This window comes from Macaca thibetana, chromosome 15 (genome assembly GCF_024542745.1).
Source record: "Macaca thibetana thibetana isolate TM-01 chromosome 15, ASM2454274v1, whole genome shotgun sequence".
Taxonomy (NCBI): domain Eukaryota; kingdom Metazoa; phylum Chordata; class Mammalia; order Primates; family Cercopithecidae; genus Macaca; species Macaca thibetana.
This window is the reverse complement of record NC_065592.1, coordinates 25,407,114-25,433,990: the sequence shown is the minus strand read 5'-3', so window position 1 is coordinate 25,433,990 and position 26,877 is coordinate 25,407,114. Positions and strand designations below refer to the sequence as shown.

General features: G+C 49.2%; 2 protein-coding genes across 9 annotated transcripts in view; one reads left to right on the top strand and one right to left on the bottom strand.

The window, feature by feature from the left end:
* ATP6V1G1 (ATPase H+ transporting V1 subunit G1) overlaps positions 1-26,877 on the top strand; it is a 307,353-nt gene that overhangs the window by 124,201 nt on the left and 156,275 nt on the right. The window lies entirely within an intron of this gene.
* WHRN (whirlin) overlaps positions 1-26,877 on the bottom strand; it is a 103,506-nt gene that overhangs the window by 11,983 nt on the left and 64,646 nt on the right. For 3 of the 4 annotated variants that reach the window (XM_050760988.1, XM_050760989.1, XM_050760990.1), the window contains 4 exons: positions 12,772-12,974; positions 11,574-11,610; positions 10,921-11,133; positions 9,903-10,112 (listed from right to left, as the gene is read on the bottom strand). In XM_050760988.1, the coding sequence (XP_050616945.1) occupies positions 9,903-10,112; positions 10,921-11,133; positions 11,574-11,610; positions 12,772-12,974 (663 nt within the window). The remainder of the gene's footprint in view (positions 1-9,902; positions 10,113-10,920; positions 11,134-11,573; positions 11,611-12,771; positions 12,975-26,877) is intronic. The other variant, XM_050760991.1, reaches the window with a different exon arrangement.

The window sequence follows — 26,877 nt, the reverse complement described above, 5'->3', positions numbered from 1 at the left end:
CCTGTCTGTTCTGACTATCATATTTGATCACCGAATCACAACAGTAGGGAGCTCTTTGGGAAGCTTCTGCATGAAGCCCTCCTGAGATGGGGCAGGAGTCACTGCCTCCTTGCAACGAGGCCTGTGCCCTGCTGAACAGACCAGGCTTCCTCCTGCTAAGCTGAAACCTGCTCCGCACCTCCCTCCCTGTGGTCTTAGGAAAAGGACGTCAGTGGAAAGAGAAAGTGACCCAGAATCTCTAGAAGGTTAAGGCAAGCAGAGCCCTCAGGATAAGGCTGGAAACCAGGGCTCCCGGGAGGGAATGCAGGCACCTGAGAACTTGGCTTGGGGAACCATTACATCTTCATTTCCATTAACCTCTAACTGAAAGGCCCTGTTTCCTTTCATTGCTAACAGAGGAAGCAAAGCCTCAGAGGAACTGGCCATGGTCACCCACAGAGAGCACCGTTCTTTCACGTCACATTCCAGCTGCTGCAGATGTCGCAAATTCCCATTTATGCACCTCTTGGCTTCACAGTTACAGCAGTTACTGACCCACTGCTCGACCCTGTTATTGCTGTCCTAAAGTAGCACGTTTTACGATGTGTTTCATATTCTGAAAATTGTATCAGGTATTTCCTCATATAATTTGTCATCCTATGTACTGTATTTTATTTTAAACATTTAAAGCTCTATTCTAAGAAGGGATCCCAGGACGTCACCAGCCTGCCAGAGGGGTCTATGGCACAGAAATGAGGAAGACCCCAGTCCTAAGTCAGTGCTTTGTCCAAGTCCCCCTTTGATAGCTTGGAAAGTCCTCACTCAGAGGACAGCAGGGGCCAGCCCATGTTCAAACAGGCTCTGACCTCCACGGGCTTGGCTCTGTTCGGTGGAAAGAGCTTTCAGCAACCCCAAGTTGCCACAGGGGAAGGCAGGTGTTCCATAAACCGCTATAGAGACAGCAAAGCACTGGCTGGGAGGAATGGTCCTATTCAGGATCCAGGTAAAGCTGTGGCCAGCCCCAGAGGCTTTAATGCCTCTGGGCAAACTGATGATTCTGGAAGATGCAGGGGGCACATGCTGAGGCCTCCCTGGGATGGAGTGGGCTCTTCTACTCAAGGAGAAGACACCCACTATCCTCGCTGTGCCCTCTCTGGGCACTCAGCAGCTTCCTGGGGTGGGGGATAGGAGGTCATCTGGACAGGAGCAACAGCTTCTCCTGGTCACCTGAATCCACCCTGCACCTCTGGGCTCTCTCCATACAGAGGAGGCAGCTTTAAGAATGCAAACAGATGGCTGGGTGTGGTGGCTCACGCCTGTAATCCTAGCACTTTGAGAGGCCAAGACGGGAGGATCCCTTGAGGTCAGAGGCTCGAGACCAGCTGGGGCAACATAGTGAAACCCTCATCTCTACAAAAAAACGTAAAAATAAGCTGTGCATGGGAACATGTGCACCTGTAGCCTCAGCTACTCAGGAGGCTGAGATGGGAGGACCACTTAAGCCCAGGAGTTCAAGGCTGTAGTGAACTACCCCAACAGAGACCCTATCTCCTTAAAAAAAAAAAAATGCAAACAGGATCACATCACATCCTTACTAAAGGTTCTCCACAGTGTCCCATGGTTTTAGGGTTAAACACAAACGCCTCCTGCTCCTGACCCTTGCCCCTCTACCCCTCACTCCTGACACTCCAGCCCTACTGGTCTCCTACCATTCTTCTGAGTGGCCACGTGCCTACCTGCTCAGGGCCCTCCGACATGCCCGGCCAGCTCCTCAGCTGTCTCACCTCATCTATTGCCTGGCTGTAGCCAGCAACTTCAGATCTTAGCTTCAACCTCTCTCCCCCAGTACCCCAGACTGGTTGGGGCCCATGTATGTTCTCACACCACCCTTCAGCCCACTTTATCAGAGCGTGAGTTATGGAGATGATTTGAGTTGAGGTGGCCTCCTCCACTGGACCTGCTCAGCTTCAAGAGGGCAGGCTCAGCACCTGGCAGGCAGGAGATGCTCCACAAAGGCTGCTGCATAGATGAAGGAGTGGCTGAATGCATGAGTGAAGGGATAAATGGAGTTCCTCTCTCATTCCGCTCATGGATGGAGGAGGATTCTCTAAACCATCCAGGTTGGACCAAGGTCAGGATGCACGAGGAGAAATAAGGCCCTTTGACAATTTTCTACTTGTTTCTGAAAAAAAGCTGGCTTGACAGTGAGGGGGTCCCTGTAGCTGCAGGGGCCTGAGACAGGCCTGAGCTTCTCCCAGCTCACTGTGCTGTAGACAAGGAGGGAGGCACAGAGGCCACAGAAGGAGGCCAGTGCAGTGAAGTGCTGACAGCAAAACCCACTGCCCCCATTCGCCTTCTTTTGGGGGGACAAGAGAAGGGAAGAAGGACAGTAAGGCCTTCAGGGGCAGGGATCCTGTCCCCAGCATCCTTGGGCAGGTGCTTGGAGCCTCCTTCCAGGCATATAACAGGGCTGGAGCAAAAACTCAAATCCAGGTGGAAAAAGCCTGAGGTCAAGTCCGGGGCAAATCCCAGCTGCTGCCTCCTGACCTCAAGGGCATTTGCTCCATGAGTACAAGGCTGGCCTTTACTTCTCCAATCCCCCTTTCTCTATAATGCTCTGCAGTGCCTGAAATGGTTTGGCTCTATATCCTCACCCAAATCTCATGTTGAATTGTAATCCCCAGTGTTGGGGGAGGAACCTGGTGGGAGGTGATTGGATCATGGGGGCGGATTTCCCTTTTGCTGTTCTCGTGATAGCGAGTGAGATCTCATGTGATCTGGTTGCTTAAAAGTGTGTAGGACTTCCCCCTTCTCTTCCTCCTCCTCCAGCCACGTTAGATGTGCCTGCTTCCCCTTCACTTTCCACCACGATTATAAGTTTCCTGAGGCCTCCTCAGCCATGCTTCCTGTACAGCTTATAGAACTGTGAGTCAATTACACCCCTTTTCTTCATGAATTTCCCAGTCTCAGGTAGTTCTTACAGCACTGTGAGAACAGATTAATACAGGGCCCCTTTCCAACATTTGGAGTAGAAATAGAATGGGCTGTCCACACTCCACACCCGCATATCCACTCCTGATCTCACTGAATCTTCACAACAACCCACAGACAGCTGGTCTTACCAGCCCACTGTACAGATGCAGAAGCGGAGGCCCCGAAGACACAGGTCACCTGCCCAAGGTGACAAAGCTACTAGTCTGGAGAGCAGAACCCACTAGTGGGATCCCAAAATCTGTGCAATTAAGCCCCTCTGCCACAGGCATGCTGGCACTAGATGAAGAATTCAAGAAATAACAGGCAGGCCTTTCTTCTTTCACTCTGCTCTCCCGGCCAACATCTTTATGGGGGGAAATGATATTGTGTGAAGGCAGCAAAAAATGCTCAGGGCTGGCTCTCTATTAGACAAATGGAAAATCAACACAGTTTGTGAATGGGGGAAAGCTGGATCTGATTTCCTTTGATTGACTGTGTCTGCTTTGAGGGGAAATGGCTGCAGAATGAGCCACATTTAACCTGGGTTCAACAATCACACAGCATGATCCAAGGAATTCAGGCTACATGGAAACTGGCTCCATTTGGGGCCAGTGTCTGGGGCATATCGGTCATCGATAGCCAGCCAGCTGATGTCACTTTGCCCATGTGAACACTAGAACAAACAACATTTTCCTACAATGTGGGAGGTGAATGTTTAGAAGGCCGCATGGTAGAAGATAATCCTGCAGGCGGCCGGGGAGTGTCTGGGTTCCTTCCAATTTCTGCTCCACACTTACTGGGCCTCCATTTTGCACCAGCTCTCCCTGTTTACCGGGCAAGGGAAACCCATGAAGAGGTTAAAGCAATGTGACAAGTGATTTAGCGGAGGTATGAGAAGTGTGTGAGCTCCATGCAGGAAGGGATTTTGGCCATGTTATGTTTGGATTGTTGTCCACATTTGGGGGTTATTACTCAGCATTACTGCAGCAAAAGCTGACTCATTTGTGGTGTTGCAGACCACAGAGTGGCACTTAGGGGTGAATAAAGATGATTCTTTCAAGCTCTTTCTCTCTCTTGAGGAATGCTGCAGTCCTTGTTCAAATACACACAGAAGACGTGGGAACACACAGCTGCCATTCCCTGCTGTGCCTCCCCCAAATATTTTCCAGCACCTCCTGATGCGGAGAAGACTCTCAGAATTGGAGGAGCCACGGGGGTCTGCCGTGGTTGTACGGATGGGGAGACTGAGGCCACGAGTGAGTGAGGGCCGTTCTTGAGAGCACACTGCCTGGGAGAGAGACAGTGGAGTACAGGTGTGGGGGTCCAGACTCCTAGGATGGGTCCCAGTGCCCTGTGCGCTCTGCAGGAGGGCTTCCAGGTGGAGGAAGTTTCTGTCCTGTGGCCACATATGTAGCCAACATGGGTGTGCATGGCTAAAGGACTCCCACAGTCCCCACAGGCAGGAAGGGTGGTACCTCCATTGGGTCTGTAAACCACAGCAGCCACTCCTGAGGAGGAAAGGTGAACACAAGGCAGGGCCTCCAATCTGAGGCCTGCTGTGTGTGGGAGTGGGGAGAAGAGGGGTTCCCAGGAGACAACAGGGCAGGGGCTGACCCGGCCACAGGAGGAGTTGGTGCCTCCAGAACCCGTCATCACATCTTTAGCAACTCAGGCTGCATGACCTTCCCAGGCCCTTCTTGGCCCACAGACCTCTGGGTGTGGCTGGTTCCTGGGAATGAACCAGTTCACCTTGGTACAAAACCCGCTCTTACTTATTCTCAATAATCAGGGAGATCCTGTTAAATCGAAGTCAGACCACATCAGTTTCCTGCTCTTACCTGCCAAGGGCTCCCATCTCACCCAGAGTCAAAGTCAAAGCCCTCAGCACGTCTGCCCCTGTACTCCCTCTGCTCTGGCCTTATTGGCCGCCTGGAATTCTCTGACACTCCAGGCATACTCTTACCTCAGGGCCTTTGCACGTGCAGCTGCTTCTGTTGGAAATGCTCTTCTCCCAGATGTGGGCACGGCTCTCTCCCTCACCGCCTGCACGTCTTGACTCAAGGGTCACTCCTTAACCACCCCACCCCTCTCCAGTCCCCCTTACCTGCTTTATTTTTCTCCCTAGCACTTGTCATCATTTAGCTTACTGTGTATTTCAGTTATCTATATCCTTTGTATTGCCTGGCATTCCGGCTCTCTGCTAAACTCCATCGTGGAAAGGATTTCTTTGGTGTTCACCACTGTAACCCTAGCACCTCAAACTGTACATAGCACACAGCAAGTGCTCAATATTTGTTAACAGAAAGGAAGGACAAGGAGGAGGAAGGGAGGAGAGAGGCAGACAGATGACGAGATGATGCTTAACAGGGAGCTGGTGAGATCCTTCAGGGAAGAATCACAGCCAGATGGCAGGGATAACAACAGAGCTCAGAGTCGAGCAGGCCTGGGTTCAAATTCAGGCTCCATCACTCACTAGCTGTGCAACCTTGGGCAAGTTGCTTCTCCTCTCTGAGCTTTGGTTTTCTTTGTAAAATGGGGATCACAGCAGTACTCACAACTCCTAGCTCCTGGGATAGTCAAAGAAGATATGAATGGAAAGAACTACCACAGTACCATAAAGAACACCCAACAAATCTCAGCTACTATTGTTATTAATAAAGGCCCAAACTATGGGCTCGGGTCTGTGTGAGTACTAGGGATAGGGACTCAATGGTAACCGCACATGCGGTTGCTGCCCTTAAGAGTCAGCAGTCACAGTGGGTAACTGGGAAACCTGTACAGGTTTTTATTTGTTTGTTTGTTTGTTTGTTTTTCTGAGACGGAGTCTTGCTTAGTTGCCCAGGCTGGAGTGTAGTGGCGCGATCTCCACTCACTGCAAGCTCCGCCTCCCAGCTTCACGCCATTCTCCTGCCTCAGCCTCCCGAGTAGCTGGGACTACAGTCGCCCGCCACCATGCCCGGCTAACTTTTTTTTGTATTTTTAGTAGAGACGGGGTTTCACCATGTTAGCCAGGATAGTCTTGATCTCCTGACCTCGTGATCCGCCCACCTCAGCCTCCCAAAGGGCTGGTATTACAGGCATGAGCCACCGTACCCGGCCCTGTACAGGCTTTTATAATAGGACATAATGAGGCAAGAGCTGTGACCAAAGGAAGCCCCAGGGCAAGAGGAGTCTTGGCCTGAAAGTCGCTCCCCTTGGGAGGATCAGGGAAGTCTTCTTGGAAGAGGTAGCTTCTGAGCTGAGGGCTGAAGCACACATAGGAGACAGTCAGGTCATATGAAGTGGGGAGAAGAACATTCCAGACAGAAAGAATGTGGCATATGCAAAGGCCAAGGGGTCTCTCAACATCACGGCACAGAAATTACCATCCTCATTTTACAGATCCTAAAACTGAGCTCAGAGAGGTGGAACCACTTCCTGAGGTCTCACAGCAAGAAAGTGGCAGGGCTGGGATTTGAATGGAGGGGATTCTCACTCCAGAGCCCAGGAAACCTGATGAACTGGTGACCTGGAAATACAGTCAGCACCAATAAGAACCCCTGGTCCCCACCAGGACTGGGTGCAGACATACGGGGGTGGCAGAAAAGGCCACAGCCCCCTCCCCCGGCCCCTGGCTAAGGGACTCCCACAGTCCCCACTGGCAGGAAGGACGGTACCTCCATCAGGTCTATAAGCCACAGCAGCCGCTCCTGGGGAGGAAGGATGAGCCAAAGGCAAAAAGAAAAGATACATCAAATAAATATTAGGGAATGGGTGGGTGCAGCAACAACAACAACCCCTTCCCCAAACACACACGTGCACACACACATGCAAAATCCACACATTCTCCAAACCCCTTTTCTATTTACCTTGAATGCTTTGGAGAGGAATACAGGAGAGAGGGGAGGGAAAGACCCTGCCGCCATGACCAGCACCCCTTCATTCTGCCTGCCTCCTTGAAGGAAACAGGGGAGACCCCACTGTTCTGAAGAAATGACATTTGTCCCTGCTGAAGGGCCTTCAGGAGACAGTCATTTACTTTGGGGCGGGGCTGGGATCCCTATTCCCAGATAGAAAGACAAGCTCAGAGAAGGGAAGTGAATTGTGTGAGGTCACACCTGCTAACGAAAGGCGGAGCTTCAAGGAGGGCCCCGTTTGGAAGCCTCTGTTGGAGAAGGCCTGGACTTCAGGGAGGCCCAAGCCCTGTGACATCAGAGAAGCTGAATCTGTGGAAGGCAGCTCTGGGCTGTGCATGTGGAGGGCACCTGGGTGGGATGAAGGTCAGAGGGGCAGTGGCAGTCCCTCAGCCTCGCTCGCACCTTCCAGAGCCTCCAACGGGTCCCCAAGGCCCTGGGTACCATCTCCAGGTAGTTTTCCCCAGCCAGGTGGGGCTGGGTCGGAAAGAACCGAGGCTGCACCTGCCCTCGGGGTGTGGCCAGCACTTCTGGGATGCTGGTGCTAGCAGGTTACTCACCCTGGACCCATGGGCATCCTCTCATTTAATCCTCCCAACAAGCTGGGGGAAGTAGTATCACTGCCCCTCTGCAAAAGAGGAAACCAAGGCACCGCGAGCTCAAGTGCCCTTTCCACGCTGCCTTTCCTGCTTGCACAGTTTTCTCTTCGAATCACCTCCAGGAGCTCATCCTGGTCTAGGTGAGTCCTGATCCTGACATGCATGTGCCACGTGGTGGGCCATGGACTTTCACAGTCACAAATTCTGAGTCGCTCCCACCTCAGAAACTTGGGGAAAACCTTCAGGACCACCCTTTTCATCTGTCCCGAAAAACTCTCTGTATAAAACCATCCTATGGCCTTTCTGAGGTCTGCCTTCCCCAGGATGCCCCAACTTGCAGTGAGAGCCCCCCTGGCAGAGCAGGGCCAACTTCCACAGCTGGGATCTGGACTGGCCCCAGATGGTGCTTCTCAGGTAGGGGAGAGCCCCCAGAGCTGGGACAAGGTCGCTGTGGGCCAGTGCCGAGCTGGGGGCTACTGACCCCTGCCTAGAGCCCTTGCCAGGCAAGATAGTCACCCGACTCCTGGCACTCCAGCCTGATTTGCCCTCAGGGCTTCGGGCTGCTGTAGTCAGAACCAGCAAGGACCCCAGGCCATTTTATCCATGCAGAAACTGAAGACCAGAGAGGCTGGGGCTCAAACCTAGACCTCTTGCCTCCCAGACCGAAACACATCCCACCCCACTCACTGGATATTTCATCTCTGATTCTAAACGGACCATTGCAGAAGCACAGTCTGCAGTTTCCCAGGTTTCAGAGCAGTGGCTCATGGCTGCTGAGGCCTGAACATTATCAAGGCCAATCTCAGTGAAGCCCATCTTAGACAGAAACAGTCATCAGGCCAAGGACCTGCACCCTTAAACCAGATCCTCACCCAAATGCCATATCAAAGTATGTGCTCAGAGCCTGGGGTGAAGGACAGCCTCTTCCCTGCCCCAGAAGTGATCTGCTTGTCCCAGAACATGAAACTGCCTCTGCTGCAGCCATGTCCAGCCCTAGAGGAATGCAGGGCAACTTGTGGGGATATCCCAGGAAGGAAATGAGCACCCTTGGAAATGATGGCAACTCAGGATGGGAAGGATAGAGGTAAAAGAGTATAAAAGAATCACCTTCAGAAACCTAGAACCCCAGGGCTAAAGAAAAGTCACACTAGGAGTTCGAGTTTGCAAAAGAGAGGGGTGCATGCTCCCAGGCCATTTCCTGGTGGCTGCAAGCTCATCCTCACTCATTAACCACCTGTGTCTGCAACCATGGCCACCACTGCACACTTCTGAGCTTCTACTCTCCCCTTTAACAAGACAGCTAACACTGTATCTGCCTCCAGTCTGAGATTCCTCCAGAAAGACCTCTCAGTTCAGCATCTGGGAGCAACTGCCTGCTTAAGAAACATTACTCTCCCCACTCCCTTTCCATAGAAGAGTGGTGATGAATGACCTCAAGGTGAGAAACAAGGGCACAGAGGAGAGTATGGGGTCAAGCCAGCTCTCCTGACCTCCAGCCCCGACTCTTCCACTGCATGGACCTAATAACCAGTTGTTTCCCAAGACAGGTAACAAGGCATATCCTCCTGCCCCTTCCTTGCAAAGGCCTCCTGGGATTCATTTGCCTCCAGGCATCCAGGGGGGCAGAACCATACCCTGAGATGGCCAGATGCTTTGCTAGGGGGCTGGTGAGTCTACAAGAAAGTCACACTGGGGCCAGGCACAGTGGCTCACATCTGTAATCTCAGCACTTTCGGAGGCTGAGGTGGGCGGATCTCCTGTTGTCAGCAGTTCAAGACCAGCCTGGCCAACATGGCAAAACCCTGTCTCTACCAAAAAATACAAAAATTAGCTGGTCGTAGTGGTAGGCACCTGTAATCTCAGCTGCTCAAGAGGCTGAAGCAGAAGAATTGCTTGACCTGGGGAGGTGGAGGTTGCAGTGAGCCAAGATTGGGCACCTGCACTCCAGCCTATGTGACAGAGCAAGACGCCATCTCAGAAAAAAAAAAAAAAAAAAAAGTAAAGCTGGGCTTGGGCTCCAGAGACAAAAGGGTGGCCTCTTGAGGAGAATAAAAATCACAGTCCAAGTTACCACGTCCACTACCATCTACTGAGTGCTCAGTGGGAGTGGGCACCATGCCAGAGGCATTCCCAAGGATTCTAATGATCTTTTTCTATTTGCCTAATTACCTACTTTTTTTTTCACCTTTCTTCCCCAGCTTCCCAGACTGCAAGCCCCAGGAGGCAGGGCCACATCTCTCCTGTTCACCTGTTGTCCCCGAGAGCCCATGCCTGGCATGCAGTAGACATTCAACAACTATTAGGTTTTTACAGATGAAGAAACTGAGGCTCAGAGAGGCAAGACACACAGCTGGTAAGTGGTGGTGCTGGGATTCGAACTCAAGCTGGTCTCACTCCAAAGCCAGCATCTTAACTCTGCCCTGGCTACTAAGCCAGGATCAAGGCAGGGGAAGCTCACCCTGGCCGAGCTGACGGTGGTGGAGGTGCCGTGGCTGCCTGTGGATGAACCCGTGTCACTGTAGGAGACCATGGAGTAGGTGTCCCCAGCCCCGGGGCCTGGGGGCTGCCGCGCCTTCATGGACTCAATCTCATGCCTCAGCACCAGGTGGTCGAAGCGTTCTAGGTCTTGCGGGGAAATGGTGCCTCTCACCTCAGAGAGGAGTGAGAACTGGAGGCAGGGACAAAAGGGGCACTCAGCAGGGAGCGCTACCAGAAGGTGGAACAGGGGTCCTGCTACCCCCAAAGGACTGGCATGCAAACTTGACCCTGCCTCCCCTCCTTAACTGTCTGGCTCCCCAGTGCTCTCAAGAGAAAGGCCAAACACTGTCACCTGGACACCGGGCCTAACATCATCTGACGCCTGCTTCCCTGTCACCTTCTCGGCAAGCACACGTGGCTGTGACTCCCTGGACACACTATAACATTTCAAGCCACGAAGCCTCTGACTGTCCTTCCCTTCCACCCAGAATACCCTTTCCAATACTCGTCTCCAAATCCTATTTCCTCTGTTAAGTCTTCCGAAACATAACCCTTCCCAGTGGATTTCACCACCTCTTCCTTTCTAGTTTCTGGACCTCAAACAGCTTGGAGCAGCGTTCTCAAAGCTGGTGGCACAGCACAGTCACCTGGAGGGCTTGTGAAGATGACTGACGGCTGGCTCCCATCCCCAGATATGAGGTGTTAACCAGCCTAGGATGGGGCCCGAGTGTCCCTTTTAAGAGCAATCCAGGTGATTCTATGCACTCAGCGTTGGAAGCCACTGCGACAGGGCCCCAATCACAGGGCGCTTTAAATGTCTGTTTCCCCCAGGAGTCTGTGAGCTTCCCAGGGGTGGGAGGCTGCCTCAGTCCCAGGTCTCTGCCCAGGGTTCAGTTCAGGCCTGACCCCTTGTAGGTTCTCAGCAAAGGAGAGGGGGCAGGGCAGGATGCAGAGCCCTGGAAATGCTGAAGCCGGTTGGGAGGCACGGTGCAGATCACCTTGGCATGGGTGTTGAGCAGCTCGAACAGGGCCATGACGAGGGCCTCCACGGAGACGCTGCCGCCACGGTACTCATCCAGGTAGTAGGCCATGGTGGCGCGCTCCTGCTCGTTCAGCAGGTGCCGAGCCTGCTCCTCCAGCAGCACGCGTGTCTGGTTCCCCAGGCTGCTCAGGGTCACCTGGGAGCCGGCTGGGCCCTTGTAAAATCCTGGCTGCAAGACAGAAAGACAGAAGCCCAGGAATTCTGAGCTGTTGTAGAGCTGAGTGGCCATGCCACTCCCCCTCTGCCCTTCCATCCCGTCTAAGTGTGGTGTCTCATTTGTTACTCTCACTCATAACCCCCAGTACCTTGCCTTGATAGTACTATCTTTCTTAATTAGAATTTGTTTTGTCTTTATACCTCCTTCGCTGAGTATAACCTGCATGAGGGCAGGGACCTGGTCTGCTCTGTTCACTGCCATCAACCCTGGTGCCGGGGTGGTGCCCAGAACCTAGCAGTCAGTCATAGATAAGTGGGATGGGGGGTGGGCAGATAAGGGGCTGCCCAATCAGAATGAGGAAGTGTAAGCCACTCGGCACCCTCTGGCTGGCCAGACCTCCTCACTCAGGGAGCTGTGAGGAAGCAGAGGATACCCCTTAGAGGATGCCCTACCTTGTTTATTCCTTCTGTTGTGAAATCGCCAAGAAACCTGTGGGGAAAGACACACGTCTCCAGTTGTGCATCTGAGCAGATCAAATGGGCATGGGCAAGGGACAGGGTGACTCGGGGCAGGAAGAGCAAAGCTTCCAGAGAACCATACATCATGGCCGCCACTCGCTGCCAGTTCAGTCTAGGGGCTACTCAGGGGTAAATGAAACTCTGGACAGCCTGGCAGCTTCCAGTCTCCCAATCAGCAGTGTGGACGGCACCTCCAAAACCACCCAGGGTGGGCTCTTGAGTCGTTGCCAACCCCGCAGGACCAGGCAGGTAACACAAGGAGTGGAGGGAAGAAATAGTGATTGACTGGCAACCTCAGGGTCGGGCCAACCCTCAGAGCTTGGGGGCCAGTGAACTGGAGATCCCAGATGCAACTCGCAGGTGCGGCTCAGCTCCAGCCCACGTGGGCTCAGGCTGCCAGACTTCCTGATTTTAAGAAGCATCCAGAAATCCAGTTTTTTTTATAGAAAACCTGGTGTCTTTATAGATGTTGGCAGGTAACTTTAAAAATGTTTAATACTAATCAGGTGAAAGGAAGGGAAGGGGGAGACACACACACACACACACACACACACACACAGAGACAGAGAGAGAGAGAGAGATGATCTGTGGTGTATTTGGCCAGGGGGCCACCGGGCTAAGATTTCTGATGAAGATCAAAAGGTGGCACATTACACTGTTGGCAACTATGCAGACACCTGGCAACTGGATCTTAGTGTATGACTTTAAGACCCTCTCACCCAGATTTCTTCATGGGATCCAGCCTGGTGGCCTCTGGCCAAATACACCCCAAAGCATCTCTCTCTTTCCCTCTCCCTCCCTTTCACCTGCACAGATAGATATGGGATGAGGGCAGGGTTATGGTCCCCACTTTTTAGATGAAGCAGTTAAGGTCTGAAGAATGAGTTAAGTAATTTGCCTGGGGACAAATAAAGAATGAGACAATTGGATGTGTATTTCAGCTTTCTGTGGGGAAACTGAGGCCAAGAGAGGAGAGGGATGTGCCCAGGTCATGCCCTGACAGTGGAGGGCCCTGGTGTGGGGACTGCAGGCTGAGAGGAGAGCCAGGGTGGTGGAGGGATGGGAAGTGGCTATCACTGGCTTTCAGAAATGGCCTGGGGTCTGGAGATCGGAGCGAGCAGAGTGGCCAGACCCTGCCGAGTTTGCCATGGTCTCCCCGATCCGGGAACTGGCGATCCACTTGGTCTCGTCCACAGTGGTGCGGGCGTGGGGCAGCCTCCCGACGTCCTTCACTGTCAGGATGAGGTGCCGAGATGACTTAAGCAGCCTGACCGCCTCATCGTGTAGGATGTTGAGAAAGCTCCACCCATTCACTTCCAGAATCTGGTCCCCAACCTGCCAAGACCACCACACAACACAGTCACCTGGGCTGTTTGCAGGATTCACGCTAGGGACTTCACAGCCCAGATCCCAGTTCTCCTCTGGGCCAGCCTGCCAAGGAGGTCATCCAGGATCAGAGACGATATGCGGATGCCTGAGGGTCACACAGCAAGTCAACAGCAGTGCTGGCCTTCTGATCCTGACCCAGAGTCCATGCTCTTGTCATTAAAAGGGGGCACATCCCCATGACTCAGCAATGGCTTTGAGGGGTGGGTGGGTCTACGATGACATTCCCAAGGGTCCCCTTACTAGAAACAACAGTCATCTCAGGGCCAAGGTGGGGGTGAAGCTGGGGTAGGATGAGGCAAGCCATGAAGGCGGACATCCGTAATTTCCCTCCTACATTTTTACATTGTTGAGGTTTTTACCTCAACCACGCATTCTTATATTACCTTAAAATGTAAACAACACTTTAATCTACTAAAAGAAAGAGCAATAAATGAGAAAACTAGCTTTCTGTTAAAGCAGTACATATGGCTTAGATTCTTACAAGAAGCAGCTTTATTTTGTAATTAAAAAAAATATTTCTGGCAGGTACAGTGGCTCATGCCTGTAATCCCAGAGCTTTGGAAGAATGAGGTGGGAGGACTGCTTAAGCCCAGTAGTTGCAGACCAGCCTGGGCAATAGTGAGACTATTTTTATTATTAAAAATAATAATAATAGCGAGGCACAGTGGTGTGTGCCTGTAGTCCTTAGCTACTCGGGAGTCTGAGGCAGGAGGATCGCTTGAGTCCAGGAGTTCGAGGCTGCTGTGAACTTTGATTGCACCACCATACTCCAGCCTGGACAACTGAGCAAGATCCTCTCTCTTAAAAAAATTACTTTTAATGAAGGAATTTAAAAATAGAGGCAAAAATAAAACTAACCTTCCAATAAAAACAAATATGTGACAAAAATAGAAGGGGCTGAAAGGGAAGATGCTGCAGGGAATGATGGGACCGCACCTTTAAACTCGGGGTTCCTTTCAGAAATGGGTCAACTGATGTCCAAGGATGGGAAAGGGCTGCCCAGGGTCACGTGCTACTGAGGCCTTGAAGGGCAGCCTCGTAATGCTGGTTATTTTTGGCTGTTTTTCCTTCTCCCCAGTTTCCCGGCCTGCTGAGAGCACATAATCAACTCCCCTAGGTTTAGCCAGCATTTTTCAAAGATTTGGAAAAGGTAAGACAAATGCGAGCTTGGGAGAAAAGAAGATGGGATGACAAAACTGAGTATCAAAACCCTGCTCCCCAGTTCCCTGCCTTTTCTTGAATGCCTCACCCCAGTTGGGAGTTTCCAGTATAGAAAGTGGTTACAAAGACAGACTTGACCTCTCCCCTCTGCACCGGCTTTGACATGCTCAGGGGAGGCTTGCTGCCTCTGCCTCCGTGACCCTAACAGAGTGGGGTCTGTGCTGCATTTCAAGCATTCACTACCATTTACTGCATGCCTACTGTGCGCTGGGATGCTTGCACTGAGCAGGATAACCTGTTCCTGTTCCATTTAGCTCACGATCAAGGGTGAGCTCAGCTTTGTGTGATGACTGAGTTTCCCCTCAGCCTCTCCACACTGTCTCCCCAGGGCCCAGCACACAGTAGGAATTCAATTAAAAAGATCATCAGATGAGGCCGGGCATTGCGGCTCATGCCTGTAATTCCAGCACTTTGGGAGGCTGAGGTGGGCAGATCACTTGAGGTCAGGAGTTCGAGACCAGCCTGGCCAACATGGCAAAACGCCATCTCTACTAAAAGTACAAAAATTAGCCCAGCGAGGTGGTGCGCCTGTAGTCCCAGCTGCTCGGGAGGCTGAGGCGGGAGGATCGCTTGAACCTCGGAGGCAGAGACCGCAGTGAGCCGACATTGTGCCACTGCACTCCAGCCTGGCTGGGTGACAGAGCAAGACTCTGTCTTAAAAAAAAAAAATCAGATTAATAAAAAGACACGCATTTCCGTCCATTCCAACTCTAGGACCATCTCTGCTGCAGCTCAGAGATGTACATTACACCAGCCTTCTTTGTCTCTTTATGTGTTTTCTCCTTATCACCAACATCCTATATAGTAGGTATCATGGCTCTCCATTTCACTAGAGAGGAAACTGAGGCTCAGAAAGGTTAAGCACATAGTTTGTGGTCACAGTGCTACTGAAAAGGAGTGCGGATTTGCACACCCAGGTCAGGCCAGCCCCAAGGCCCCTCTGCTTTCTACTACTGGGCTGCTGCCCGGAGCGCTGTTTGGGGACCATGTGATATTGCTTCAAATCCAGCATGTCCAAAGCTACTGCGCTGTCATCCTTTCCCTGCCTGTAGCAGCCAGATCTGAAAACTTCATCCCATCATCAACTCCACCTTTACCCCCCTGAGCAGATCCTTCAGCAAACCCCGTCCTCCACCCCCATCAGCCCCCTGACCTGGGTTCCTACCTGCTCCCTCCCACATTCCCGAGCTGGCATCCTCCTCACTGTGCATTTACATCTAAACTGGCCACAGACATAGTACCAGATTAATTTCTTTTTTTTTTTTTTTTTCTTGGAGACTGAGTCTCCCCCTGTTACCAGGCTGGAGTGCAGTGGCGCAATCTTGGCTCACTGCAACCTCCACCTCCTGGGTTCAAGCAATTCTCCTGCCTCAGCTTCCTGAGTAGCTGGGACTACAGGCGCATACCACCACGCCCAGCTAACTTTTTGTATTTTAGCAGAGACGGGGTTTTGCCATGTTGCCCAGACTGGTCTCAAACTCCTGTGCTCAGGCGATCCACCTGGTTGGCCTCCCAAAGTGCTGGGATTACAGGCGTGAGCCACCGTGCCCCACCAGTGTCAGATTAATTTCATCAACTTTTTGTTTTGATGACATCTCTCCCTGCTTAAACACCTCTCATGACCCCTCACAGTCTAGAAGGAAGCAAAGCAAAGCACTATGATTAAGGGTTTCAAAGACAATCAGACCTGGGTTCAAATCCTAACTCTACCACAAGGCCCCACAAAACCCACAATAGCTTTTGTGCCTCACTTTCATTGGGAGTAAAAAGGGAGTCCTAGCCCAGGGTTGTCCTTCTCCAAATATTTATAGTCAGCAGCATCTCAATGCCACATGCTTTCACAATGTCCCCAGCAATATCTGCAATTCTCTTTCTCCCTTTCTATGTCTCTGAGCTCCCTGGTTGAGAAGCCAGGGCCCTTGAGAACTTAGGCAACCCCGGTTGGTCTCCCCGTAAAGAGCTTGAGACAAGACCCAACACCTGGCTCAGGGCTTGGTACCCAGCAGGCACTCAGTCAGTGCTTATGCATGCAGGTGTGGATACTCCCCATCCCTATCTCACCTCTGCAGTTCCCTCCTCCCCTCTCTCTCCCAGCTGGCTTTCTCTGATGCTAAGAGGCAGAGCTGTGCAGCTCTCCCAGGTACTCAGGCCTCACTGAGAGTGAGGAGAAACTCGTTCCTGCTGGGCTCGCTGGCACCCAACTTGCTAAACCACCTCCCCATGTGGCAGCTCCACCTCTCATCTCTGCCGGGCAGGAATCTTCTCCACTTCCACCTGCTGCTCTGAGCTGGAGCTGGCTGCACTCTTCATCGCGGAAGTGCTTTGTTTCCTTAAGTATCCCGCTCAATAGCTTTTGCTTTCATTGCGCTAAGGGAATCAATTTTAATCTTTCCTTTAACATATTTTATTTCATCCCTGCAGTTTAATTAAAGGAACTGGCATCCAAGAGACCAGCTATGTAAGGGCATCCTTCTGTACGTAAGCCTCTTCCTATGGGTCCAGGCCAGGAGGGCAGTGAGGGGAGGTGACAACTCAATTCCATGAGCATCGACCTGGCCTTCTATGAGGCTGGGGGAAGATTGCTGGATAAAATATAGCATGCCCAGTTAAACTTGAATTTCAGATAAACAAATGCTTTAAAAATATATGTATGTCCCAAATATTGCATAGGGCATATATATACTGAAAACATTTTATTCATTGTTTATCTGCACTCAAATTTAAATGAGCATCCTGTATTTTTATTACTGAAAATCTAGCCACCCTGGGGTGGAGTTATCAGTCACTTCTGGGGCCTGTGGCTCTTGAGGGGGCTGATTTAGTGTTGTGGCTTCCAAACTTAGGTCACTTCCCTCACCCTGAGCCTGGCACCTGGCACTTATGCAACCTGAGTCCCGGGAATTACCCAGCATCCCACTTACTGCAGCCTCATCCTAGGCGTTAATAAGCGTGAAATCCCAGGTTGGCTGTGCTAGTCATATTGTCCTCATGCCTGTTAAGTAAATACCTCCCTACCAGATTTGAAGAGGCAGCATGGATTCCTGTGCAATCCGGCTAGGGAACGGCTGTGAAATGGGAGTCACACTTGGGAAACCCTGATGTACTGGGGCATGTAAGCCCATCTTCCCAATCTCTTTTCAATCCTCTCCTGTTTTTTCTTCCTCCAGAGCCTGTGTTCAAACCAAAGTGCTAGGTGGGACCAGCTTCAGGGTCTCCACGGGGCCCTCCGCAGCATCTGAGTTGGTTTTGAGTGGCTCCCATTTCTCTGTGTCCAGCTCGCTCCCTTTTCCTCTACTTGTTGGAAAGCTTCCCCGGGTCTAGGAGCCCTGTCAGAAGAGCAGTCTACATGCTCACTGTGATGTAGAGTCCACAAACCATTTTCAACCAAGTCTGGTGTCTTCCCTGCTGCTAGTGTCCTAGTGTCACCCCATGTGGCCAGTGGAGTGTGGAGTCCCATCCCTACACTGCAGCCTCTAGTTTTAAAGCCAGGCAACCATGACATAGCAGCTGAGTTGGCCCCACACAGCTCTCAAGTACAACCTGAGTCTCAGTTTTGTCATCTGTAAGATGGGCATGATACTACCACCAGTTCCCAGGTAGCTGTGAGAATCATATGGGACCACCCTGCACAGAGCCTGAGACACGTGAGGCTCTCCATGGCTTCTCATGCGCTTCTCTTCCAAATGGAGGAGACAGGTTCAGAAATGTTGAGCGACTTGCTCAAGGTCACTGGTCGTACTGGAAGTAAACAAATGAACCAGACTTTGAGCCCAATCTTCTCATCTTCTTCCTACCACCCTATGCCACCTTCATCCCAGCACAGCACTGGCATGCGGGAGATGCTTAGGAAACGGTGAACAGATGGGGGAACCTGGCCTTCCTCCTCTCTTGGTCTCACTTCTGTTTGCTTCCCCTTTCCCTTTGGTTGGTGTGATGTGAATTTGGAGGCAGCATGTTTAAAGATCTTACTCTCACTCGTTCCCAAAGAAAACTAAGAGCTCTGTTTGTTTGTTCATTGCAATGTGGCTTTTTCCTACCCACCGAAGCCAACTCAGAGTTAGACGGCACAGGAAAATAAAACAGAAAATAGAGGCAAAGATGCTGTATCCATCGGGGCCTTCCAAGGCGTCTCTTATAGATGCAGAGACCAAGGCCCAGAAAGCACAGGGACATGTCTAGGGCCACAAAACGAGGCAACGGCAAAGCCCAGACCCTGGGACAAACTGTGGAAACACTCACATCCCTCCACCAGAGCTCACTGGGACAGGACGTGCTGGAAATAGGAGAGACAGGTGCCAAGTGTGATCGAGTGTCTAATATTGCTCAGCTTGCTTGCAGGGCACTGATGAGGAGGACACGGAAGGATAAATGAATAAAGGCAGCTTTATTTGTCACCATGGGCATCCTATTTGTCACCACTGATGGAGGAGTGAAGGGTGGACCACGGAATGCCCTTCATTTTAAGGCAGAGGAAAGACTCCTCCATCATCCACAGCCCACTGAGCGACTGGCTCATGTTCAGATGCTCTGAGAAGAGCACGGTGGGGCTTCGATAAGGACAGGATACTGATTTCCCTGAAATTGGCCAACCACCAGGAAGCAGAGAATTCACTTCCCTTAGGTCTGGGGCAGGCGCAGGAGCCCCCAGGAGGAGAGGAGGCCCTTGGAACAGCAGAAACACTCAGTAGACCTCGCTGAGTTAACAGTCCCCTCTTAGTCTCTAAGAGACCTGAGGAAAATAATTTCATTGTTCTAAGCCTTCCTTCCCAAAATGGGAACAAGACCACTAACAGCTAGTGTGTTGCGCAAAGTACGCCAGTGGCCATCTGGTGTGTGTTTCTGAGCACAGACCCAGGAGTCTCTGACTAATTCTACACTCTGCCACTTACTCACTGTGTGACCTTGGGTAATTGACTTCACTTCTCTGTGCCTCAGTTACCTCCTCTGGAAAATGGAGATAACATCAGTACCTGATTGATAAATGAGTTAATACATTCCCCAGTGTATTGCCAACACTTAAAACACGGTCTGGCACATAATAGGTGCTCAATAAATATTTACCGAATGAACAAGTATGAAGCACATAAACAAGTAGCTAACATACAGCAACTGCATGGGTCTCCACGGGGTCACAATGCAATAAATGCATTTTTGAAAGTCATGCTTATCTCTGAATTCACCAATTGATCACTCACCAACCAAATCAAGCAATTCTACCTCTAGAGTGTCTCTCAGTGCCACCCCCTACCTTTCCACCTACCTTCCCCAGGGCCCTGCCTTTGGCTTCCACTGACCCACACACGTTGACCACACCCATGAAGCTCATATCGTTAACCCCATTTTACAGATGAGGAAGCTGAGGACAGGAAGTAGAGTAACAAGAGCTGGGATCTGGCCTTCATTCTACCAGCCAGCAAGGCCCCTGCACAAACCAATACCACCCTCTCCTTTAAGAAAAGTTAACCTGCCCTTCTTGTACTTCTTACCCCTCCCAACCTGGGCTTTAAGCCATGCACTCAGTAGGTGCTGTATTCATGCCCGATGAAGGGAACTGGCAGGAAGAACCTGTGGCGGAATGGCAATAGCTTCAAGCTCCCTCGCCAGAAGTTGTTAGGAGAGAAGCCTGCCAACAACCTGATCCCCAGGCTGAGCTGGGAGACGGGAATCCATCCTCCCAGGCCGCGTGCACCTGCACCAGCCACGCTGGGAAGGCCTGAAAGAAGCCGATTTCAGATTGCCTTCAGCACCCTCCCAAGCCTGTGTTAAAACGGATCTTGCGGCTTCAAGGGAGGACCCTGTTGACTGCAGCATTATCACAAGGAAAATTCAAATTCTATTAAAGAGTTTTATTGCAATTATGAATCTTTAATAGTTTTCCATGTCAGGTATAAAACTTTAATGGGCTGTTTTTTTTTCTTTCATTACAAGTGAGCAATGCAGTTTTAATGAGACATTAGTTTTTCCCAACAGTTCAGAAGTCAGTAAACCTTGTCCATATTTTGAAAAAGAAAATAAAAAGATGCAGGTAATCACGAAGAAGGTTCCTGGAGCAAGCTCGGTATGGGCTGGGTCTGGGTGAGCTCTGCACCCAACCCTCTCTGGTTTAGAGCTCTCACAAGGCAGAACCTAACCAGAAACCCTGTGGATGGACCCGGCAAGGCTAAGGCACACTGACTCCCAATATGGTCCATGCTTCCTTCTATTTCCCTCTTCTGACACTGGCAGATCGTTGTCAGTACCTGCTTACTGTATTCACCACACAGGCAGCTTCAATGAAGGCCTGCTCTAGCCCAGCCATCAATCAAAACTGAGGCCAGAAAGGGAAAAGAACTTGCCCAAGGTCAAACCCGAGTTCTTCCCACAGGAAAATCTGGCTTCCAAAGTAAACTTAGAGAAACTACAGAGGTGAAACACAGAAAGAATAACAACTACCAACCTCCAAGTGCCTCACTTAGGCCAGCTATCTTGTACAGTTTAGCTCTGAACTTAATAGGCACCACCTGAGACATGGAAGGGTCCGTGTTTCATAGATGACAGCAGTGAGGCTCAGAGAGGTGAAGTTACTAGCCCAAGGACACCCGGCAAGGAAGTAGCAGAGCAGGATTTGAAGCCAAACCAATTGCTATTCTGAGACCCAGACCTGCAGTAATGGAAATGTTCTATAACTAGGTTGTCCAAGAGATTAGCAACTACTATTTAAATTTATAATAAAATTAAAAATTCACTCCCCCAGTCACACAAGTTCCATTTCACTAGCCACATGTGTCTAATGGCGACCATCCTGAACAAGCCTAAACACAGCCCCAGATCAAACCCCTGACCTTCTCCAATTCTTTCCTCCAAGCCTGGTCCTTCTCCAGGGCTCCTCATCTCATTGCTCAATCCTAAAATTCCAAACCCACTGGATCCATCATCAGCCCAATGGATTTTACCTTCCCTTCCAAAAGAACCCTCCACCTTCACTAACTCCACTCGGATCCCAGCCATCCTCGTCTCTCACCTGGATCATTACCGCAGCCTCCTAAGTGGCCTCCCTGCTTCCACTCTCACCACCCTGCCCAATACTTTCCTTATGCAGAAGACAGATTCATTTAAACTGCAAATCTGATCTTGTCACACCCTCCTTTAAAATTCCCCAGTAGCTTCCAAGCTCCTCTACCTAGCCTGAAAGGGGCCTTAGCTTCCCAACCCATCTCACACCTCCCTCCCCCACTGCTTTTTTTCCAATCCATCCATACTTGCCATCTCTCAGTTCCTCAACAGATGGAGCCCTTTCCCCACTCCAGACCTCGGCACACGCTGTTCCTCTGCCCAAAACATATTTCCCTTCATTCCTCACCTGGATAACGCCTACTGAACGTTCAGGTCTTGGCTCAAATGACACCTCCTCCAAGAAGCCTTCTCCAACTCCAAGGCAGGTATCACTAATCCCCCTCGCCCAGAGCACCCTGCAGCACTCCCCACAGTTTGAGATCGTGCTAGACTACAGGCAGAGAGTTCAAAGTCAGTGTGCTGCACCCCTCTTGAATGGCACATGGGAAGCACCTGACAAATGCTTGACGGAATCCATGAATGAATGAATAAACAATTAAATCAATGGATGAGCAGGCGTACAAACCAGCTAGTCCCCTCCCCATTCTGGTTCCTGCAGACAGGCCAGAGACATTTTCCATTTATGTAAAGGTTGCATTTGACAAGGCCAGGGCATGTAGGGAGGCTGGGTACATGCAGTCCAGCTCTATAGGCTGCAGCAGGGAAGGAGCATTTGATTTTTACGATCAAAGGGAAGACAGAGAAGTAAAAACACAAATCGGTTTTGTTTTTGCTGGAATCACACTCTGGGAAATGGTGTACATTTAATCCAGCCCCTCATTCTGGAAGAAAGAAAATTAGGGTGAGAGGTAGAGGACGGGTGTCACAGGTCCAAGGCTCCCTGGGCAGCTGGGGCAAAGCTGGCCCAGAACCCAGTCTACCACCTGCTTCAAGCTGCTCTGCAGACCTGCAAGAATCAAGTTCTCAAGCTCAGGTCCACAGCCTTCACAGACACAAACAGTGACCAGTTGGAAGATAGGATGGAAGGAAGGGGAAACCTCATTTATAGTAGCAACAGAAGAGAAAAAACTACCAAGGAATAAACTTAACAAGAAATGTACAACACCTATATGAAGAAAACTTCACACACTCCTAAAACACTCTAAATGACTCAACAAATAAAATATCCCCTTTTCTTGGAAAGGGTTCAGCATTATCTAGACATTGGCTCTCTCTCAGCTCACTTACATACTTAACATTATCCCAACAAAAACATCAACGAGCTTTTGTTAGAAAAGTCAGTAAAAATTCATGGGGAAAAATAAAATTGCACAGGGAAGAGCCTTCGATGCATACTGCTAAGAGGAGGAAGCCAGTCTGAAAAAGCTACACACTGCATGGTTCCAACTATGTGATATTCTGAAACAGGCAAACTGATAGAGACACTGTAAAGATTAGTGGTTGCCTGAGGCTGAGGGAAGGATGAGAAGAAGAGCACAGATGATTTTTAGAGGGGTGACACTCTTCTGTATGACACTATACTGTTTGATACATGACACTATGTATCAATCAAAATCCACGGAACTGTGAACTCTTACATAAAGTATGGACTAATAAAAATATTATCGATATTGGCTTATCAACTATAACAAATGTACCTCTTGTACACTAACACGAAATGTTAATAATAGGGGAGAATGTATTTGGGAAGGGTTGGGGCAGAGGAGGTATAATGGGAACTCTGTAGTTCCCATTCAATTTTTCTGTAAACCTAAAACTGCTCTAAAAAAATAAATCTATTGGTCAGGTGCAGTGGCTCATGCCTGTAATCCCAGCACCTTGCGGGGCCAAGGTGGGTGGATCACCTGAGATCAGGAGTTCAAGACCAGCGTGGCCAACACGGTGAAACCCCGTCTCTACCAAAAATACAAAAATTAGCCGGGCATGGTGGTAGGCGCCTGTAATCCCAGCTACTTGGGAGGTGGAGGCAATGGCTTGAACCTGGGAGGCAGAGGCTATAGTGAGCCAAGACTGCGCCACTGCACTGCAGCCTGGGCGACAGGGTGAGACTCCATCTCAAAACTAATAAACAAATTAAATAAATCTATTAATTTTAAAACATAAAATAATTTTATTATTTAAATATAATAAAAAATAAAAAAAACTTTTTGTTATTTAAAAATAAAAACAATTGTTTTAAAATCTAAAAGTATAAAATGCAAGAATGGCTATGAAAAACCCTGATACAGAAAAGCTACTAGAGAAGCTACCAGGCACTAAAGCCTGCTCTAAATCCTCCGTAATTACACCAGTGTAGCACTGACTCATGAGTAGACAGACAGACGGCGAAACAGACTAGAAATAGGCCCAAGGACACACAAAATTTTAGTGTATGATAAAGGTGGCACTACAAATCACTGTGACAAAGACAGACTTTTTAATACACAGTAGTAGGATAAATGGGTAGCTATTTAGAAAAAGATAAAATATATCATACCCTCCATAAGACTAAATGCCAAACAGATCAGAGGTCTAAAGGAAAAATGTATTTATAGGCATTAAGAGAAAAAATAGGTAAGTTCATCTATACCTTGGGCATAAGGAAACATGTAACCTGACTCAAATTCAACAAAAGAAAGGATTAATTAGATATAAAATATATAAAACTTTTGTATTAAAAACTCTATAAGCAAAGTCAAAAGAAAATGACAACCAGCATGTTATGGGCTGAATGTTTGTGTTCCCCCAAAATTCCTACCCTAACCCTGAATCTGATCGTATTTGAAGATAGGGAGGTAAATACAGTTACCGTCTAATCCAATGGTGGGGTCCTAATCCAATAGGGTTGGTGCCCTTTTAAGAAGATGAAGAGACACCTGAGTCCTTTCTTGGCCCTGTGAGGACATGGTAAGAAGGCAAGCCATGAAGATAGCCCCTACCAGGAACTGAACTGGCCAGCACCTTGACCCTGGCCTTCCCAGCCTACAAAAGTCCTATTGTTTAAGCCACCTTGTCCTTGGTATTTCAGTCAGCCTAAGCTGACTAAGACACATGGAGAGAACACTTGCAATATATACCACAGATAAAGAGCCAGTTAGCTCTAATATTTAAGGAATTCTTTTTTTTTTTTTTTTTTTTTGAGACGGAGTCTCGCTCTGTCGCCCAGGCTGGAGTGCAGTGGCCAGATCTCAGCTCACTGCAAGCTCCGCCTCCCGGGTTCCCGCCATTCTCCTGCCTCAGCCTCCCGAGTAGCTGGGACCAGAGGCGCCGCCACCTCGCCCGGCTAATTTTTTGTGTTTTTAGTAGAGACGGGGTTTCGCCGTGTTAGCCAGGATGGTCTCGATCTCCTGACCTTGTGATCCGCCCGTCTCGGCCTCCCAAAGTGCTGGGATTACAGGCTTGAGCCACCGCGCCCGGCCTATTTAAGGAATTCTTAAGTTTTAGGGGAAAAAAGATCCAAATCCTGAGAGCAAAAGGATAATAAAAGACATGAACAAGTTACAAAAAAGACATTATAAATGGCCATTAAATATATGAAAAGATGTTCAACTTCACCCATAATAAGAAAATTGCACAGCCTGGGGAATATGGTGAAACCCCATCTCTACAAAAAATACAAAAAATTAGCCAGGTGTGATGGTGCATGCCTGTAGTCGCAGTTACTTGGGAGGCTGAAATGAGAGGATCACTCTAGCCTGGGAGGCGAAGGTTGCAGTGAGCCGAGATCATGCCATTGCACTCCAGTCTGGGTGACAGATTGAGATCCTGTCTCAAAAAAGAAAAAAATAATTGCAAAATAAAGCTACATCAAGATACCATTTCTCACCTATCAGACTGAGAAAAAAATTTAAAACTTTACAGTGACTGTCAGCTATGGAAAAACAGGCACACTTTTACATAGCTGGTGGGAATTCAGGATGGTCCAACACTTAACGGAATCCTACTTTTTTTTTCGAGACGGAGTCTCGCTCTGTTGCACAGGCTGGAGTGCAGTAGTATGATCTCGACTCAATGCAAGCTCCGCCTCCTGGGTTCACACCATTCTCCTGCCTTAGCCTCCTGAGTAGCGGGGACTACAGGCGCCCGCCACCACGCCCGGCTAATTTTTTGTATTTTTTAGGAGAGACGAGGTTTCACTGTGTTATCCAGGATGGTCTCGATCTCCTGACCTCGTGATCCACCTGCTTCGGCCTCCCAAAGTGCTGGGATTACAGGCATGAGCCATTGCGCCCAGTCAACAGAATCCCACTTTCAAAAATTTACCCTGAAGATATAGTTCTCAAAGTAATAAAATACATATGCACACAGTTACTCACTGAAGCACTGTTTGTGATTGTAAAACACTGAAAATAGCCTAAATGTCCATACAGAGGAGGACGGTTGGATGAAGTATGGTATAGCCACACAGCAGAGTACACATGGCTGTCAAAAAGAATGACAAAGACCTCTGTGCACTGACATAACATTTCCAGGATATTGTGCAATTAAGTGCAAAAGAATATCTATAGCATGCTATCTTTTATAGAAGAAAGAAAGCTTATAGATATAAATCTACTTATTTTTGCAAAAAGAAACAAGAGGAATAAACCAAAAACTTATTTGGGTGCCTTTAACGAGTGGGTGAAAATGGGTAGAAGAGACGTGGGGAGTCATACTCTGAGTGCACCTTTTTGTATAGTTTTGATGCTTTAGCACTCAGAAAGTAAAATTAAATCAATAAAGACAAGGGGAAACCCTATTCGATGCCAGCAAAACTCGTTCATATGAATAACATAATTCAGCTGAAGCAGGAAGCAAAATAACTAACCAAAGTAACAGAGTACTTTGACTATAAACCCTCAGTTTAAGGACAAAATAAACTGCAAACAAATCAGAAGCTCTACTTCACATGGCAATTCTGAAACTACTTTTGTGTCTTGTAAAATTGGGCAAATGGGTAAACATTTAAGGTAGGATCTTGATTTCTCACTGTTGAAGAAATGGGAGAAGCTAGGAAGAACTACGTAATGTTGCCTAGAAGAGGAGGTATCAGTATGAGTGAACTCATGTTTTAGACAAATACTGAAATATCTATATTTCATGTATATCTCTATGTACACACATACATACAGATATATGTATGTACACACATGTATACAGATATATGTGTACACACATGTATGAATATGAGTGTGTATTATATGTATACAGTTGACCCTTGAACAATATGGGTTTAAGCTGTGTAGGTACACTCACATGCAGATTCTTAAATATATTGGAATCTTTGGAGATTTGTGACAATTTGGAAAAACAGATGAGCCATGTAGCCTAGAAATACTGAGAAAATTAAGAAAAAGGTATGTTATGAATGCATAAAATACATGTAGATAGTCTACTTTATCTTTTACCATCATAAAATATACACAAATCTATTATATTTATGTATTTATTTATTGAGACCTCTGGAGTCTCTCTGCCGCCTAGGCTCCAGTGCAGTGGTCTGATCTCAGCTCATTACAACCTCCATCTCCTCAGTTCAAGCGATTCTCCTGCCTCAGCCTCCCAACTAGCTGGGATTACAGGCATGCGCCAACATGCCTGGCTAATTTTTGTATTT